This window comes from Oncorhynchus gorbuscha, linkage group LG11 (genome assembly GCF_021184085.1).
Source record: "Oncorhynchus gorbuscha isolate QuinsamMale2020 ecotype Even-year linkage group LG11, OgorEven_v1.0, whole genome shotgun sequence".
In the NCBI taxonomy this organism is placed as follows: domain Eukaryota; kingdom Metazoa; phylum Chordata; class Actinopteri; order Salmoniformes; family Salmonidae; genus Oncorhynchus; species Oncorhynchus gorbuscha.
Genome location: NC_060183.1, coordinates 17754249 through 17769632, shown reverse-complemented (window position 1 = coordinate 17769632; position 15384 = coordinate 17754249). Strand labels below are relative to the sequence as shown.

The window sequence follows — 15384 nt, the reverse complement described above, 5'->3', positions numbered from 1 at the left end:
TTAAATGTAATTTTATTAAACATTCAGTTATAGGATTGTTCAGCCATTAGTTTCAGGCTGTATATACAAATTCATTGTGTATTACAGCCTGATTAATCAGACTAGTCTTATGCTGGGATGGGCTGTGAAAAGGCTAGTAATATGCACAGTAACGGTGAGTGGGTAAAATCACTGGGGAAGCCAAGCCAGAGAGAAAAGACATATTACAACCTGCAGTGTGTGTTGTGATAATTGCATTGTTTGCTCTATAACCTGTTAGTTTATATACATTGTAAACATGATATATAGGCCTAAGGCCGAGACGATAAGAAGACACAGTGGCAGAATAAATTCAACCACGTATTTGTTTCATCACAAAACTGGAGAGCAACCTCTGTCAGGTGATTTCTGTGATTTCTTTCCGCTTGTGTGCGTTCATGCAAGTAGATGTTGACTCACCCTACTTGAAGAGAAACACCAATGTCCTCCTCCTCTCTTTCATGTTGATGAAACGTTCTGTGATGCCGTCATACAGTACACACTTACATTTTTGTTGTCCTAGGCTACCTGGCTAAAATGTTTGCTCGCGAGCTTAAAATTCCTTTTATGTGCAACATTAGCAAGTGATCATTAGCCTTCTACATCTAGCTACATATTGAACGTCCATCATCTCAGGCCAGGGGCACAATGTATGAATTTATGGCTGGATCAGAATCGCTGTTATAATCATTGGCCAGTACGGAGAATTAAGTAAAACATCAAGTCAATCTTCATCCATGGCTAATTTAGGAAATGGCCAATTTTAGCTAGCTAGCCACCAGGGGACAACACAACGAGATGCAACAATTCAAGTTGTTTCTGTCAATGACATATTGCTCTCGTTGTGATGTGATTGGAGTGAAGCCAAATCCAAACTAGCTTCCCATTACATTTTTTTGGCCAGTACGGAGAATTAAGTAAAACAACAAGTCAATCTTCATCCATGGCTAATTTAGGAAATGGCCAATTTTAGCTAGCTAGCCACCAGGGGACAACACAACGAGATGCAACAATTCAAGTTGTTTCTGTCAATGACATATTGCTCTCGTTGTGATGTGATTGGAGTGAAGCCAAATCCAAACTAGCTTCCCATTACATTTTTTTTGGTGCTCCAGGACCATTCACAGTTGAGCTCACTCAGTTCAGCTCAATGTTGATTGGCTATTATTTTATCCTTATGACTCATACCATACTCAATAGAGCCCAACAGCAGATGTGTCATAATACCATAACACCTAGCAGTCAAACAGAGATTTTTTAAATTTAACTAGGTAAGTCAGTTAAGAACAAATTCTCTCTACCCCAGCCAAACACAGATGACGCTGGGCAAATTGTGCGCCACCATATGGGACTCCCAATCACGGGCAGGTGTGATACAGTCTGGATTCGAACCAGAGACTGTAGTGACACCTCTTGCACTGAGATGCAGTGCCTTAGACCGCTGCGCCACTCTGGAGCCCATGGTGGTTCCTAATCATTTTTCCACCATTCATTTTTCCCATAGGGAATTTTCAAAACACCTAAAACTGTGTTTTGTGTATGAATATCCTGGCGTTACATTTCGATAATCATGTAAATCTCTCTCGGACAAGTTGACTTTAATCAACATATTTGGCTGTATTTACTCTCAGATTCTAAAATGCTAATTAGCATCAAAGTAGACATCATGCAAGACTACAAATCCCTGCAAGCTTCTGCACGTCATCTCTAGCTGAGACCATTGATAATTGGGATTGTCAATTGAAAACGTGCACACAACAGTTCACAGAATTATCAATTGAAAAAAATGTTGCCAATTTATTAATTATTAAATATAGTCAACATTAGATCATTAATCCAGAGATTCTTACCTTTGCCTCGATTTGGCAGTTTCGTCCAGATCATCATGGCATTTGTAGTTCTTTATGATAGCCACATTAGCAGCTAATTAGCATATCATGGGAGGGTGGGGGGGGGTAAATACAGGCAAATATATTGATAAAAGTCACGTTGTCCTATAGAGATTTAAATCCAAATGTCTTGCCAGGTTAAACCTACAAGAAACGCAGCCCTTATTTTAAGTGTTTCTAAAATCCGCTATGGGAAAATGGATGGTGGAAAAAAAATTGGAACAATTTCCTTGTTTGACTGCTAGGTTTTCTGGGTATAATGACTCATACTGTGGTACTCTATTAGCCTACAATAACATTCTGGACAGATAGGATTTTGGTGTTAAGATGTCAGTGGATGCTGCAGCTCATCATTTCTTCCCTGTTTTATAGGCAGGCATATGTTTCTCCAAAGTTAGCTTCTTGAGAGGGAGGTGCAACATGAAATCTCGACCTTTTTTCGTTTTTTTTTCTCTAGGCAGAAATATGAAACCTGGTTCCATTCTGCCATGTTTGTTCCCGAGCTCCCAGTTCTTAACATTGCACGTCTCCATTTAGCTTTTTTAACCAAAATGATTTTGACACTTTTCACAGGAAACGTGTGTTTTTGTGAATTATCCACATATATTCTAACACGTTGAAACATTTTAGATGTGTTAATCAAATACTCCACGATTGTTTTATCATGCGAATATGACAGGATGATATCGGAGAGTAAAATCTCTGACCAAATTATTTTCTACGTTTTCAAAGGATAATAAAGTGCTGCAAGTTTTGGTATGGTATATTCGCCTTCACCAACACGATCTGTATTGTTTGGAAACTGAGAGCATCAGTTTTCTATGGCGCAGCCTTGACCGTCTTTTTTGTCGGTTATGCATCTCTGCCTAGATAAGTCATTTCAAGACTTTGTGGATGTGAGACAGCATTGACTTAGTTCCATTGAGGTTTTGGAGTATTTTGCGTTTTTGGCGGGGGAAAGATGGCGAGGTTTTGGAGAAAAGTGTCTCTTGCCCTACTTTTCCTTGGATTTTTAATGTTTACTTTAGCATCTGTAAATGCTGAACCAGAGCAAGAAGTAGAAGAAGAAGGGGAGGAAAGTACATGTCAGGGGGCTTTTGACTTGTATTTTGTGCTTGACAAGTAAGTAACTGTCTAAATGGCATATTTATTATTATACTGCATAATAAACCCAGGGAGCCGTTATATTGAGATGCCAAACATCGCTCATTACACGGTATTAAGTCATTACTAAACAGGCAATAGTGTACAGTGAGCTCCAAAATGTTTAGGACAGTGACACGTTTTTTGTTGTTTTGGCTCTCTACTCCATCACTTTGGATTTTAAATGATACAATGACTATGGGGTTAAAGTGCAGACTATCAGCTTTCAATTAAGGGTATTTTCATCCATATCTGGTAAAATTACAGCACTTTTTGTACATAGTCCCCCCATTTTAGGTAAACAATAGTATTGGGACAAATTCAGTTATATGTGTATTAAAGTAGTAAAAAGTTAAGTATTTGGTTCCATAGCACGCAATGACTACATCAAGCCTGTGACTCTACACATTTGTTGGGTGCATTTTCTGTTTGTTTTGGTTGTGTTTCAGAATAGTTTGTGCCCAATAGAAATGAACTGTATATAATGCATTGTGTCAATTTGGAGTCAGAACGTCAAATCAAATCACATGCGCCGAATACAACAAGTGTAGACCTTACCGTGAAATGCTTACTTACAAGCCCTTAACCAACAGTGCAGTTCAGGAAGAGTTAATAAAATATTTACCAGATAAACTAAAGTGATTTTTTTTTAAAGTAACACAATAAAATAACGAGGCTATATACAGTGGGTACCGTATATACAGGGGGTACCGGTACTGGTACAGGTTAGTTGAAGTAATTTGTACATGTAGGTAGGGGTGGTTATTTGTTCAGCAGTCTTATGGCTTGGGGGTAGAATCTGTTAATGAGCCTTTTGGTCCTAGACTTGGCACTCCAGTACCGCTTGCTGTGCGGTAGAAGAGAAACAGTCTATGACTTGGGTGACTGGAGTCTCTGACACTTTTATGGGCTTTCCTCTGACACAGCCTATTATATAGGTCCTGGATGGCAGGAAGCTTGGCCCCAGTGATGTACTGGGCCATACGCACTACCCTCTGTAGCGCCTTACGGTTAGATGCCGAGCAGTTGCCATACCAGGCGGTGATGCAACCAGTCAGGATGCTCTCGATGGTGCAGCTGTAGAACTTTTTGAGGATCTGGGGACCCATGCCAAATCTTTTCAGTCTCCTGAGGAGGAAAAGGTTTTGTCGTGCCCTCTTCACGACTGTCTTGGTGTGTTTGGACCATGATAGGTTGTTGGTGAACTTGAAACTCTCGACCCGCTCCACTACAGCCCATTCGATGTTAATGGGGGCCTGTTCTAGAGGTCGACCGATTATGATTTTTCAACGCCGATACCGATTATTGGAGGACCAAAAAAGCAGATAACGATTAATCGGATGATTTTTTAATTTTTTATTTGTAATAATGAAAATTACAACAATACTGAATGAACACTTATTTTAACTTAATATAATACATCAATAAAATCAATTTAGCCTCAAATAAAATGAAACATGTTCATTTTGGTTTAAATAATGCAAAAACAAAGTGTTGGAGAAGAAAGTAAAAGTGCAATATGTTCCATGTAAAAAAAAGCTAACGTTTAAGTTCCTTGCTCAGAACATATGAAAGCTGGTGGTTCCTTTTAACAGGAGTCTTCAATATTCACAGGTAAGAAGTTTTAGGTTGTAGTTATTATAGGAATTATAGGACAATTCCTCTCTATATACGATTTGTATTTCATATACCTTTGACTATTGGATGTTTTTATAGGCACTTTAGTATAGCTTCCGTCTCTCTCCTCGCCTATACCTGTGCTCAAACTAGGAACACATTGACAACAGCCACCCTCGAAGCAGCTTTACCCATCGTTCCACAAAAGCCGCAGCTCTTGCAAAGCAAGGGGAAGAACCACTCCAAGTCTCAGAGCGAGTGACGTTTGAAACGCTATTAGCGCGCACCCCGCTAACTAGCTAGCCATTTCACATCGGTTACACCAGCCTAATCTCGGGAGTTGATAGGCTTGAAGTCAGAAACAGCTTAATTCTTGAAACACAGCGACGAGCTGTTGCCAAAACGCACGAAAGTGCTGTTTGAATGAATGCTTACGAGCCTTATAACATAATAACACACATAAATATGAACCTTAGATCATTAATATGGTCGAATCCGGAAACTATCATCTCGAAAACAAGACATTTATTCTTTCAGTGGCATCCATAAGTCTAAATATTCCTGTTACATTGCACAACCTTCAATGTTATGTCATAATTACTGTACGGGAATTCTTCATCCTCCTCTGACGAGGAGTAAGAAATGTCAGATCAATGCGCAGCGTGGTATGTGTTCATGATGTTTATTGACTGAACACTGAAAATACAAAATAACAACGTGAAATAAACGAAAACCGAAACAGTCCTGAAAGGTGCAGAAAACACTAGACAGAAAATATTCACCCACAAAACACAGGTGGGAAAAGGTGACCTAAGTATGATTCTCAAGCAGAGACAATGAACGACACCTGCCTCTGATTGAGAACCATACCAGGCCAAACACAGAAACACAACATAGAAAAAATAACATAGACTACGCACCCCAACTCTCGCCCTGACCATACTAAAACAAAGACATAACAAAGGAACTAAAGTCAGAACGTGACAATTACGTAAAATTCTGGCAAATTAGGCGGCCCAAACTGTTGCATATACACTGACTGCGTGCAATGAACGCAAGAGAAGTGACACAATTTCACCTGGTTAATATTGCCTGCTAACCTGGATTTCTTTGAGCAAAATATGCAGGTTTAAAAATATATACTTCTGTGTATTGATTTTAAGAAAGGCATTGATTTTTATGGTTAGGTACAGTCGTGCAACGATTGTTCTTTTTTTGCAAATGCGCTTTTGTTAAATCATCCCCCGTTTGGCGAAGTTGGCTGTCTTTGTTAGGAAGAAACAGTCTTCACAGAGTTTTCAACGAGCCAGGTTAGCAGGCAATATTAAGTAAATATGCAGGTTAAAAAATGTATACTTGTGTATTGATTTTAAGAAAGGCATTGATGTTTATGGTTAGATTCACATTGGAGCAAGACAGTCCTTTTTCATGAATATGGCTTCTTACTGCATTCGCGTAACAGACAGGCTCCTCGTGGAGTGCAATGTAATCAGGTGGTTAGAGCGTTGGACTAGTTAACTGTAAGGTTGCAAGATTGAATCCCCGAGCTGACAAGGTAAAAATCTGTCATTCTGACCCTGAACAAGGCAGTTGACCCACCGTTCCTAGGCCGTCATTGAAAATAAGAATGTGTTCTCGCCTAGTTAAATAAAGGATAAATAAAGGTAAAATCAGCCAAATCGGTGTCCAAAAATACAGATTTCAGATTGTTATGAAAACTTGAAAACGGCCCTAATTAATCGGCCATTTCGAATAATCGGTCGACTTCTAGCCTGTTCGGCCCACCATTTTCTGTAGTCCACGATCAGCTCCTTTGTCTTGCTCACGTTGAGGGATAGGTTGTTGTCCTGGCACCACATTGCCAGTTCTCTGACCTTATGTAATATATCTGATCTAATTTGGACATATTTTAGATAAGTTCTCATCTGGTAACACAACTCGTAGAAAATGTATGATTCAATGTTGATAGATTTCTATGTGTGCAAACTTGTGTGGCCCTGATGATGAGGATGTTGGTGCTACTAAGCGAAGTTCCTGACTTCAAACAACCGGATGCTCGTTAGTGACATCCCCTCATCCCTCAGGCCTGAGCTGTTTATGAGATGCACAGGCAAGTGTTTTTACAACACCAGTATCACAATACTAGGAAGTAAGGAAGCAAAGGAAACAAAACATGAAGCAGACTCAAGTCCTGATGTTGGTGGAAAAAACTGTCTTGTGTTGTCACCCAGAGTCACATTTGTTTTTTTTGCAAGCTATAGCACACCCTATTTTGCAAAAGTATGTTTTAATGGACCATAAAGTTGACTCTGCTTCATGTTTTCTTTTTTGCCAAGAAGAATCTGGTGTCATAGTATTGCAATACTGGTATCGTGACAACACTAGCACAGACCACATTCTGGTTGAGATGTAGATTAAGGGCATAGCCCTTTGTACTTTAGCTTGGTCATTGGGTTCCTGACCAGACCTGAACAGGAAAAACTCTGGGCCTTAGTTGCATCCCATAGGACCAGGAGTTTTTCCTCCGGGTCTGGCTCTTGTCACACTGCATAGGGCTACAACTAGGATACAAATCAAATCCAATTTTATTTGTCACATGCGCCGAACACTGGAGTGGCTGGAGTCAACACTTTGGTCTCGAGTTTCTTTGAATATAAATCCTGTAAATTTCACGACTACTTTATGGAAAAATCTCCCTTAGCCAAGTGGTCACCGAATAAAGGAAAACGGACCATGTGGATATCATGAATCATTACTGTTAAGGTCCAAATGGGTAGTGGATCAAAGAGAACCAAGCTAAAGTTATCCCTATGTTGTGGTGTACTATAGGCCTACTGAAGTATGACCATATAATTAGTCATTTAATAAGATCTCCATGGGTATGACTTTGAACTTAATCAGACTGGTAGGCCCTATCCCGCTGTTTTATAAGGAACACAACTAAATGTATTGTTTTAGGGCATGTTTCTATCACTGCAGACCAGTACTGATGCCAAATGTTCTGCATAATAAAAATCATCAAAACTCACTCCCTACCACTGTAGCTAATGCTCATCAGATGTTATGGGAAAACATCCTGGTTTTACTTTTGGTCTGCTGACATCACTTCCTTGCCCTTACTTCCTTATCTGTAACCAGTTCGCTGCAGCCTGCAACAAACACTCAAACTGGGCAGTTTTATCTCCATCTCTTCATTCAAAGACTCAATAATGGACACTGTTACTGACAGTTGTGGCTGCTTTGCGTGATGTATTGTTGTCTTAGGTCTCTCTTTATGTAGTGTTGTCTCTCTTGACGTGATGTGTGTTTTGTCCTATATTTATATATTTTTGTATTTGATTTTTTTATCCCAGGTCCCCATCCCTACTTGAGGCCTTCTGCCTTCTGGTAGGCCGTCATTGTAAATAAGAATTTGTTCTTAACGGACTTGCATAGTTAAATAAAAATGAAATAAAAACCACATTTCCATCCACAGTTTTTATGTGAGTAAAGTCATACTGTATAAAAAAGAATCACGTCAGTTGTGATGGAAACAGGAAGTTTTGGGTACAATTTTATAAATGCCAACAGATCATTTGTTCGTTCGACATGGTGGCATCTTGTTGTGTCGGTAACATTAATTATACGAGACATGGCGATGGAAACACCTTCAAGCGCAATTATTGATATAATAACCATAATATCGAAGTAAACTTCGGCGAGTCACGCGATGATTTGTTGTGTGGTCCTCACAATACGACTCGGGAAAGCATGCAGTTTATTAGGCTACAGATGAAATAAGTTTTGATGAACTTCACAGGGTGGTGAAAGTGCAAGGTGGACTAACCTACCCGCAGGGCCTACCCGCAGAGCCTACCCGCACTGTATCTGCTGTTGTCTAGAGCACATGTGTCAAGACCAGACTAGGCACATTTGCTATTTAACGCAACAGTATTTGTGACATGACTATAGGTAGAGTTGAAAAAGCTATGGAAACACATTGAACATTTGATTTTTATTCGGTCCTTGAACACTTAAGTGAAAAGGTACATTTTGTGTGCAATTCGTCATCACGCACAGAGTTTTACCCGCAACAAGTCTGTTTGGTGGAAACTGGTGGGGAAATTCGCATATTTTCTTAATGCAGATTTTGGGGAATATTTGCATGAAAATCTGTCGCCATTCGGATGGAAACCTAGCTACTGCCACCCGCATTTACCTCTTGTAGGACGTAAAAACTCTGGCCAACGGAACATTCGCTGTTTAGAAGACAAGATAATAATGCTAGAAGCTCTGATGCCCTAGCAGATTCCTACAGCCATACTGTGTGTCTTGACCCGCTTGGCCTTGATATAATTGTTTTCTGATCAAGCTATGGGACAATAGGAAACAATTATATTTGGCACCTGTGTTTTCCCAATAGAAGCTGCATGTAGCAGCCATTTGTTCTTCCTTTTCAAGTCTACGTCATTCTTCACAAGAATGTTAATCATTGCTAAATGTTTTTTTCCACAGGCCAACATTGAAGTTGGGCGTTAAGTTGTGATCATTTTTAAGATCCAAGCCAACCCGAACTACATCTGGAGTCTATAAATAATGTAAACATGTCAAGACTTTCTCACTGTGGAATGTGTTGTTTTTCTCTCTCCTGGACCATGGTGCTGCTCTGGCCTCCATAACGCATCAGAAGAAGCCTGTGGAATGTGTTGTTTTTCTCTCTCCTGGACCATGGTGCTGCTCTGGCCTCCATAACGCATCAGAAGAAGCCTGTGGAATGTGTTGTTTTTCTCTCTCCTGGACCATGGTGCTGCTCTGGCCTCCATAACGCATCAGAAGAAGCCTGTGGCATGTGTTGTTTTTCTCTCTCCTGGACCATGGTGCTGCTCTGGCCTCCATAACGCATCAGAAGAAGCCTGTGGAATGTGTTGTTTTTCTCTCTCCTGGACCACGGTGCTGCTCTGGCCTCCATAATGCATCAGAAGAAGCCTGTGGAATGTGTTGTTTTTCTCTCTCCTGGACCATGGTGCTGCTCTGGCCTCCATAACGCATCAGAAGAAGCCTTTGGCATGTGTTGTTTTTCTCTCTCCTGGACCATGGTGCTGCTCTGGCGTCCATAACGCATCAGAAGAAGCCTGTGGAATGTGTTGTTTTTCTCTCTCCTGGACCATGGTGCTGCTCTGGCCTCCATAACGCATCAGAAGAAGCCTGTGGAATGTGTTGTTTTTCTCTCTCCTGGACCATGGTGCTGCTCTGGCCTCCATAACGCATCAGAAGAAGCCTTTGGCATGTGTTGTTTTTCTCTCTCCTGGACCATGGTGCTGCTCTGGCGTCCATAACGCATCAGAAGAAGCCTTTGGCATGTGTGTTTTGCAGGAATAAATGCCTTGTTAAAGGTGATGCACTATGAAGAAATCGCGCCGCCATTTCCTGGTTGCTAAAATTCTAAAACCTAATTTCAGTTTATGTGTCAAAACAAGCAAGTATAGTACAGAGCAGGGTTACCCAACTGGTGGCCCGCGGGCCACAATTTGCCAGCGGGTGATTTTATTTGGCCCCCAGGTTTTTAAAAATTATTATTTTATTGTTGAACATAAAAGACTGTAAACATGCAGCAAATCAGCTCCAAGTGATTTTCATTTTGGAAATCTGTTCCAAAGTATTCCCACGCGTAATAGACAGATATACAGTAAGTGATCGTATACAAATGTCAGCAAGGTTTGAAATTATTCTGTTTTAGTAGTTCAATCTTGTGTCCGTTTGGTCAATTTGCCGTTTACAAATTATTTATAATTATGTTCCGAACCACTGACCATCCGTTCAAGAAAAGAATTGGCCCGCGGTTGAATCAAGATGATGATCCCTGGTGTAGAGAATCATTGTACCATCTAAACCGCTGTGAAATATACTTTCCATGAGCCAAAGTATTGTATTTTTGTATTGTACAAAGCCGCAAGTAAAAGACGCAAAAACTTAAGAACGGGAGCCATAGAATTAATGCACATAGAACAGATCTACCGCATCTTAGACTTGCTTTCAACGACAATGGCAGATGGATAACTCACATTTCTACGTGAGTCTATTTAGAGAAAATAATATTGCACCCAGAGAAAGAGGGTGAGAAGAAGAGAGGGAAAAAAGAAAAAAAAATCCAAAAGGGAGTGAGAGTAGAGAAAGATTGCAGTTGGAAGCCTAGACACCTCAAGTAGGCCTCAAGCTAAAAGTAGGTTAAGGGCCTCTCCGTATAAATCCATGTGCATAGTCAGTTAAATTGGAGTAAGATCACTGCTTCGCAGACTGGGCTGGTTCTTAACATGCAGCAGGCCCAACTGGACCCTACAGCTTCATGGTGTTGTATTTTCCTCTCAACACTTAGAAGCGTGAGAGCAGAGCCGTTTACTGAACACCTGGGTCTGACAGAGCCTTTTCCCCCCCACATGTTTTCTGACATCCCTGGCCTAGACCGAATGAACACTCTCTCTGTCTGTCTCTTTCTCTCCCTCACTCACTTCATTTTGCTCATTGTAGTGGTGAGTTTTCACACAGTCAGCGGAAAGAAAGGCTTGATTTAAAAAAAAAATATATATATATATATATATATATATATATATAAATGACTCTGGGCTTTCTTGTTTAAAGTAAGAAATTCTCTCCCTCTCAGACATCTAGCACAGTCCTGAGTGTCCAAAGGTGTTTGGAAACAATACAGCTACAGCCGTCCGATCAAACGCTGTAGTAAACTAAATAGCTGTTGTTTATGGCCTTGAGGCCATAGCCTGTCATTCGTCTTATGTCATTTGTCTGTTGTGCTCGTTGGTCTGTTATTCCCCAGGACAGATTTCAGTGGGTTGGTTAGAGCACAGCCCTCACCAATCCTGATCTATTTGAGCTGTGTGGGCTGAAAGACAAAAAAAATGGACTTGTGGTTGGAGATCCATGGTGGATCTTTTCTGCTTCCCCCAGCAGCAGAGACATTAAAGAGCCAACGCGTGGTTTTAATTACCCCGCTCACTCTCTCTCTTGGCTATGGGGTTCCATCAGTTTCAAAATGAGTTTCATATGGCCCGACATGTGCCGTTTACCATGTACGTATAGTCAGAGGATTTATCAATTATATAACACTAGACAAAGGAAACGTGCACTCGTTTTGATATGATATCATCTCAAACTCCTGTCATCAAGAGCTCAGTCATTCAACAAAGCTGTTGAAGCTTGCAATAACAACTTCCAAAACTTTTGAACTGTGATGGTTTGACTCAGTCTATTAATATTGTATCAAAGAAAAAGTACCACGACATTTTTCTTCAAGGATCTCACAAGACAATAGCCCACTTCCTTTCCTAATGCTGTTTATACAGGTGAGAAAACTGCAAGCTAGACTCCAATCCCACGACTGCCTGGTACCTCAGAAAACATTCTTGTCCAACACAAATAATATCCATTGTGATGCAAAAAAATATAAAAAATCTCCAAGGCGGGGAGTCCTTAGCTTCACTCCTCTTAGAGAATCACTGAAACACTATCCCTATATGGCTGTACTGTACATGAAAGAAGCCATTTTGAGGTGTAGTATTTCCCCCGTAGTAATGAAAGGAACTGCATGCCTGACAGATTGGCTCTTCCCTCGGGTCAGAGCAGTCCGACTGTGTCTGTCCAAGCCGCTTCAGATGAACACTGTTTATTCAGCACATTTGTTGAACATCCAAGTGTGACGCTCGCCGGCCTCCTCCACAAGTTCTGTTTGGTTGAGGTTTGTTTACTTTGACAAGTATTGTCCTCACAAGGTGCTTTGACTCGGTTGAATGCAATGTTTGTAAGGCTTCTAAAGAATATACTCAACTCTAGCTGCACAGTATGTCATGCCTGTTTATCCTACACATTAACGACACAAATATACACCAAGAAAAGCAGTGCGGAGACTAAACTGGGAAAACAAGTTCATGTTATGTCTGGTGCCCAGATTGTAACTATTACATCAGACATCCATGTGAGGCTTCGTCAGCAGCCTTATCGCATTTCAGGCTACTGCTTCATCCATCCGCTAACAGCGGTTTGGTTCAGTTCGATAAATTAGATCATTTCCCATGTGTAGTATTCTTCAGTAACGAGTCACCGCCACAACCCCCAGCCAGGTCCCTTCCCTCCTGAACTAAGAGGAAATGAGGCTCTTCTCTGTGGAGAGCATTCAGCTTTCATAGGGACTATTACTGCTACTAAGTTACAGACTTGGTCCTCAGATGTGTCCTAACTCACTTTCCTCCTTTTCCCTAATAAATGGGGTTAGTTTGTGTCAATAGAGATTCTTCTGCTAATGTTCAAATGGCTTGTGTTTTCCGTGACATATTGTTTGGCCAATCAGCTTACTGATAACCTCTCTGTTAGGATTTTGTGTTGACTTTATATGTCACAATAGTACAAACAGTTCCTGTACTAGGAGATGTTGGATAAACATTTAGGAAACGTGTCACATGTGGGTTTAAACGAGGTTAGGTTGTAGGATATAACTATTCCTCTGTTTTCTTTCTTTATAAGATCTGGCAGTGTCAAACACCACTGGATAGAAATCTACTCCTTTGTGGAGCATCTAGCTGAAAAGTTTATCAGGTAAGTGAACATCACAAAGATATTTTGTTGTCAATCAGGGCCTGAAGAGGCAGCATGGCTAGTTCCTGCACAGAGGTGAGTTGAATCGGGACGGTCCGATTGGCTGAGGCCACGAGCTGGAGGTGATAGCGATCTCTCATGTGAGGGTGGGTGAACGCCAGACTCCGCGGCGTCAGCCAGAGAAATAAACAACACGCATGCCGGAAAATAGCCCTTCATCGCCATCAGCATGGGAATTCTGTAAAAGCATTTATTTATTAATAGGAGAAGTATCTTCAGTGCTGCTTGGCCTGTAGTTTCAGGATCCATCCAACGAGCTTTAAGAGAAACAGAACTCGACAACACATAACTCCCCCTCCCCCAGCAAAAAAAAATGATTTCCCCAATGGAGCACAGACTGTCCATGTGCTCATTCACTTACCAACCAACCGCGGTAATGGCATGTGTCATGAACATAATGGCAGCTCGAGAGCTTCAAGCTGGAGGACAAAGACATACATGACCAGAGTGCACAGCAATGTCAGCTAGCTATTCCCTTAACGTCAATAGCTAGTAAGCTTCCTCCGATTGGGTGGTATTGTTTTTCCCCCCATCACAATATTCTCAAAAGCAACATATGAATCCACCAAATTGGGTCCAGAGTCCTTGTGAACATGGCCCATAAACAAACAATAGGAAAGAACTAACCACAGAGAATTCAGTGATTTATGCTTGAATGCTTGGACATGTTTCCATGTGAGATCCATGTGTTTGCATGTCACAATATATACATGAAGTAAATGATTTGGAGAGTGTGTCCATTGTGTGGTCCCGATTTGTAGTTTGTTTGTTTATGTGTTGAGGTGTAACATAGTATGGCCTCTTTGAGGCTTGACAAACGGGAATTGTTGAACGGTTCAGGACCACGATAGTATCTAACCGTTGTTTGTGTGCTGTGTTGTTTTACAGCCCAATGTTGAGAATGTCCTTCATTGTCTTCTCATCCAGAGGAACCACTCTCATGAAACTGACAGAAAACAGGTACACTGAAAATATTAGGTTAAATGCATCCCAAATGCCACCTTGTTCAGTTTATAGGGTGCATTTTGGGATGCATCTGTTTTTCTTGTATGGGGAATAGAAGTGGTGATGACTATTTTACTCAGTAATGACATTTAGACATCAGACCAAGACCAAAAAAACAAATGATAACGTGTAATTTGTGTTGTTTGTCAGGGTGGAGATAAGAAAAGGATTGAATGTGCTGAGAAAAGAGATACCTGGTGGAGACACCTTTATGCACCTGGGCTTGGAAAGGGTATTTATCTGCTCCTGACATGGTCTTACTTTATCATGTTATACACCTGTTTAACATTTTTAATTTTTTTATTTAACATAATGAGAAGAATAACATCGTCTTCTCCTTTCAGGCAAATGAGCAGATACATCACGAAAACTTTGGTGAGCTTCCAATGGCAACTGTCACTAGGGTTAGACAGCAAAGAGCACTCTATACTTGGCAATGTTGAGGTCATACAATTGATTGACCTCTCCGTTACAGGGACAGCAAGTGTCATCATTGCCTTGACGGATGGGGAGCTGAACGAACACCAACTCGTCACTGCACAACAGGAGGTAGGCCAATTGGATTGATATAACATTCACCTTCCTGTTGATGTAAAGGAAAGACGATGTTAAAACAATGTTCTCTGGTGCTGATTCTTGGTTTCCCCCCCCAACAAACAGGCAGAGAGAAGCCGGTCTCTAGGAGCTATGGTGTACTGTGTTGGAGTAAAGGACTTTAACGAGACACAGGCAAGGGTTTAGTTTGCAGTAAAATATGCATGTCCTACTCCCCTGTCAAAACACATTTAGGAACCTGTTGTTAACAGAAAATGATATGCTTTAATTACATCTAGTAATAATACGCACTCAATATTATTTCACAACAATGATTACAATATGTGCTATTTACATTTAGTAACCCATTTGTAGACTATGTATCCCATAATTGCATCTACCTACACATCTTGAACCCTTGTGAGGTTTACAGGGCTACTTATACGCCAGGCTGAGCAGTAATGAAATTGGGCGTTTTGACTTGCATGCAAACGATTACCATATTAGCTAAGGAAGCAAGCTTCAGAGTCATGCAGTG

At 40.8% G+C, this 15384-nt stretch overlaps 1 protein-coding gene across 1 annotated transcript in view; it reads left to right on the top strand.

Annotated features, from left to right (window-relative positions):
- Positions 1–2281: 2281 nt before the first annotated feature.
- The window catches only part of LOC124048202 (anthrax toxin receptor 1-like), a 28412-nt gene continuing 15309 nt past the window's right edge, over positions 2282–15384 (top strand). The window contains exons 1-7 of the mRNA XM_046368732.1: positions 2282–3029; positions 13176–13247; positions 14196–14267; positions 14463–14544; positions 14657–14687; positions 14788–14861; positions 14973–15041. Coding sequence (XP_046224688.1) covers positions 2869–3029; positions 13176–13247; positions 14196–14267; positions 14463–14544; positions 14657–14687; positions 14788–14861; positions 14973–15041 — 561 coding nt within the window. The 5' untranslated portion in view covers positions 2282–2868. The remainder of the gene's footprint in view (positions 3030–13175; positions 13248–14195; positions 14268–14462; positions 14545–14656; positions 14688–14787; positions 14862–14972; positions 15042–15384) is intronic.